This window comes from Aegilops tauschii, chromosome 3, assembly GCF_002575655.3.
Source record: "Aegilops tauschii subsp. strangulata cultivar AL8/78 chromosome 3, Aet v6.0, whole genome shotgun sequence".
Taxonomy (NCBI): domain Eukaryota; kingdom Viridiplantae; phylum Streptophyta; class Magnoliopsida; order Poales; family Poaceae; genus Aegilops; species Aegilops tauschii.
Genome location: NC_053037.3, coordinates 388,653,464 through 388,657,350, shown reverse-complemented (window position 1 = coordinate 388,657,350; position 3,887 = coordinate 388,653,464). Strand labels below are relative to the sequence as shown.

The 3,887-nt window shown below is 52.7% G+C and overlaps 1 protein-coding gene across 1 annotated transcript; it reads right to left on the bottom strand.

The window, feature by feature from the left end:
• Positions 1 to 1,233: 1,233 nt before the first annotated feature.
• Positions 1,234 to 2,443, bottom strand: LOC109782023 (VQ motif-containing protein 4). Its single transcript, XM_020340610.4, has one exon. The coding sequence runs from the start codon at positions 2,215 to 2,217 to the stop codon at positions 1,501 to 1,503; it is 717 nt and encodes a 238-aa protein (XP_020196199.1). The 5' UTR covers positions 2,218 to 2,443; the 3' UTR covers positions 1,234 to 1,500.
• Positions 2,444 to 3,887: the final 1,444 nt, after the last annotated feature.

Below are 3,887 nucleotides of genomic sequence, written 5' to 3'. Positions count from 1 at the left end.
GAGGACGGACCCTACCCCCTTCCCGCGCCCGTCCAATCCAGCTCCTGTGCAGATGCCCCCCGCCACCTGACAAGATTCATCACGCACGCACGCACGGGCCACCCCAACCAGCAAGCGGCCAACGAGGATTTGCGCTAGGCCGGGGCCGGCCGGGCGTACGAACCAGATAGACTGTCCAAGTGTGCGCTGGCTGGCTCGGCTCCCAAACCCAAACAAACAAGTCTTCTCGCACTACTATAGCATGCATCTCAGCCCTGCTCTTTCACCGATCCTTCCTTGAAATATGCTCTCCTCTGCTGATGTGTGTTTTACTTCAACATTTTGCTGGGATCACAAGATGTCGAGTGGGGACAGGGATCAGGTGACATACACCTTTGCATGTCACCGTGTGACTTGCGGCCCAAATTTAAATTTAAACATTATGAAAAAATCTGAAAAAAATCATGCATGTTCACAGCACATATTAAGATAATCCCTAAAAAATTCAGATCTAAATTAACATACATCAAGAAGCAAAAAAGAGAAACTCAGATGTGAATAGTATACAGAGAACCATTCGCAACTATTCATGACAGATTTCTCTTTTTTCTTCTTGATGTATGTTTTGAATTTTGATCTGAATTTTTTAAAGATTATCTTAATATGTGCTGTGAACAAGCATGATTTTTTTCAGATTCTTTCGCAATGTTTAAATTTGAATTTGGGCCCCAAGTCACACGGTGACATGCACCTGATCCCTATCCGTCAAGTGGTATGGTGGTGTAGTACGGGCTAGCCGCCGGATGTTCGACCATCAAGGACTACCGAGTCAGTCACTGAAAAACATGGGGCGTGGTTCGTGTTGTAGTACCTCCGGGGCAGATGATCCCTCGAGGACTGCTGGTTGAAGACTGAAAAGTGCCAAACGCAGCACACAGCTTGTCAGCAGAATTTGAGCTTTTGCAGTAGAAGAATCGCTCCCATGCTATTTTGTGTACTACTTGTAGTATGCTGTCATGCTGTGTGATGCGAGCATACCAGAGAAGAAGACTCGAGGCAGGCATGTTTCCAAATATACTTCACTCGGGTTGCAGCAGCAAACACCGGACTTTGGACAATTATAGCAGATTCAGACCATATGTATTTATGAGCTTGGACGCACCAACGGTGGTGGTTGATGAAGTTCAGAGGGAATCAATCCAAACAGCAACAGAAACAAGATCAGAATTGGGAAAAGATCTACTAGCAAAGAAAGGTCGAAATTAAGCTGTAATTAACCGATTAATCGAGTCGCAACCTCAAAAGAGAACCAACTCCCCTCTTCCTTTCAAGAAGGGAGCAAAAATTACAACAGCAGCGCCGGCGCCGGCGAAGAACGACACAGCAAACACCTTACTACTACTATGAAACTAGAACTGCGAACAAAGGACGGCGATGATACAGCGACGGTAGTAGAAGTCGTAGATTACTTCATGGCTGGCTGAGCAGGATGCGCGCGCAAAGGCGGAGGCTTTGGGTCACTCACTCGGCCGGCGCCGCCGTCGCGGACGCGGCGGCCATCCTGGGCGAGCTGACGGGGAACAGCGGGAGGAGCCGCGGCGGCTCGGCGCCCCGCGGCGAAGGGTGGAAGAAGAAGCCCTTGTCGGCGATGGCCGCGCGCTCGGCGGCGTCCCCCGAGGACGACGCCGGCGAGGGGAAGAAGGGGTCGCCGGTGAGCGGCGTCACCGGGCTGCTGAGCTTCAGGGACGGGAAGTCCAGGACGCTCGGAGACAGGATCTCCGGCGCGGCGGAGGCGTTCCTCGTCGACGGCGGCGCCCCCATGGCCAGCGGCGCGATCATCTTGAGGTTCTTGAGGCTGCTCCGCCGCTCGTACAGCTTGAAGGACGGCTTCTTCGGGCGGCACGGGCCGCTCCCGCTCGCCGCCTGGTTCCCGGCGCTGCCGTTGGTCGTCGCCGCGGCGGCGCTCTTGGAGGACTGCTCGGAGCCGGTGAGCATCTGGACGACCTGCTTGAAGGAGGTGGTGTCGGCCTGGACGAAGGTGGTGGGGAAAGGGGTGGTCTCGATGGTGCGGGGAACGGGCCTGGGGGAGGGCGGAAGGTTGTGCGGGTGCGGCGGCTGGGCGCGGTGGTAGGGGTGAGACGGCGAGGTGGAGGAGGAGGAGGAAGAGGAGGTGGACGACGACGGGGAGTTGGGGTCCTGCGGAGGCATGGGGAGGAACTGCTTGGTGCACGGCTCCATTGAAGCCTTGCGTCTGCGTATGGTTAGAGTTGGGATGCGTGAGCTTCTCGGGGGCGAGGAGGAAGGGAAGGGGGAGAAGAGGATTTGGAGCGAGGAAAAAGGGCCGGGGGTTGGTTAAGAAGAGAGATAGAGAGAGAGGGGGAGGGGGAGGGAGGTTAGAGATGCATTGTTGTTGGTGTGAACTGTGAACTGGACTTTGGAAGGATGCTTTCTCTCTCCCTCGCACACTCACGTCCGTTACTTCAGCTTTGGTTCCTTTTCATGCTGGGGTTTCTCAATTTTCTCTCGTCTCTTTCCTCTCCTTTTTCTTTTCTACCTAGAGCATTTACAACCGGACTTAGGGCAAATCCGACCCTCAAACACGCATCCCGGAAGCAGCGGAGCGCAAGCCGGACGATCATCTCCTCCTCAGGACCGCGTGAGATGAGCTCGGGGTCGACGGATCTAGAGATGTAGAACTCATATCCGCTGCCCGCCAATGCCGAAGTAGGCCGAAGATCGCCGGATAGGGTGGAGTGTAGTGGAGGCAGTGGAGGGGAGGGGAGTGGAGTGGCTAGGGTTTGGTCCAGGGAGCGGATGGAGACTATTATGTGTGGAGTCGGGTGGGCTAGCGTAGGCCGGATCCGACGTGGAGGACGCGCCCGGTCGTTCCTAGGCCTCCCATATCCGCTTCATATTTAGGCTAGATATAAGGGGCGCCGGTCAGCCTGGGGGTTTGAGACGCCCATCAGGGTCGCTTTCTTTTACCGGTCACTTACCAGATCATCCGCCCGGGCGTATGGAGGGGGTTTGGGTGCCCAACTGTACATGCTCTTACTCGGCGGTGTTGGCTAGCGTGTTGCTGGTGCGAGCTCACATAGACACAACCTCTATTGTTTATTCTTTTTTCAGAACAAGCCTCAATTGTTTTTTGGGAAATACCTTTTTGAAACATAGGGGTTCCCTGCCCCAACTTTATTAAGCCAAGGCACAAACCAACAATCTCTTGGTGGCAATCCAAAATGGATGCGGCAGCTGATATCTCTTTTTTATTAATTCGTATTGAATGAAAAAGAGTATCCCACGCCTATTTTTTCATAGGTGACCAGTTATCGAACCTATGAGAGAAAAAATCCCTTGAAGCGATGGTCTCAACTAAGCTTTCGTCAAAGTGTCAAATCTAGCTTTTGACCGGATCAACAAGCAAAATAGTGATTCGAACTCTTATATTAAAAAAGGTATGGGTATGAAGTTTTATGCTTACAACCTTGTATTTGTGATGAGATAAAATAAGATATTAGTTTCTGCGCTGGAAGTCACCCGGCGAGATGTGTTTCTTACGGATCAAAGTGAGGGATGTGTCCAAATAACATCTTGACCGACACAAGTCCTAAATCAAGAATCAGTTGTCCTACCGCATGCCTTATCCGTCGCGCGGGATTACCTTGGTAATTAAGATAATGAAATCACACAAGAGCTTTGGGCGTTTAATGACTACACATATGATCCATGTTGCCCTAGTGAACCTTACTGTCACTGGTGTTCGGTATAACACTTCACGGTCTCCTTGCTTCCAGCCTCACCGGTGCTCGATCTCCATGAACCTGGTGTCGGCGTTCTGGGAACGGGGGTACCCAGACTTGCTTGTCTGCGGCCCACGGCGTGGCTCCATCGACGGCCTGGTACGACCC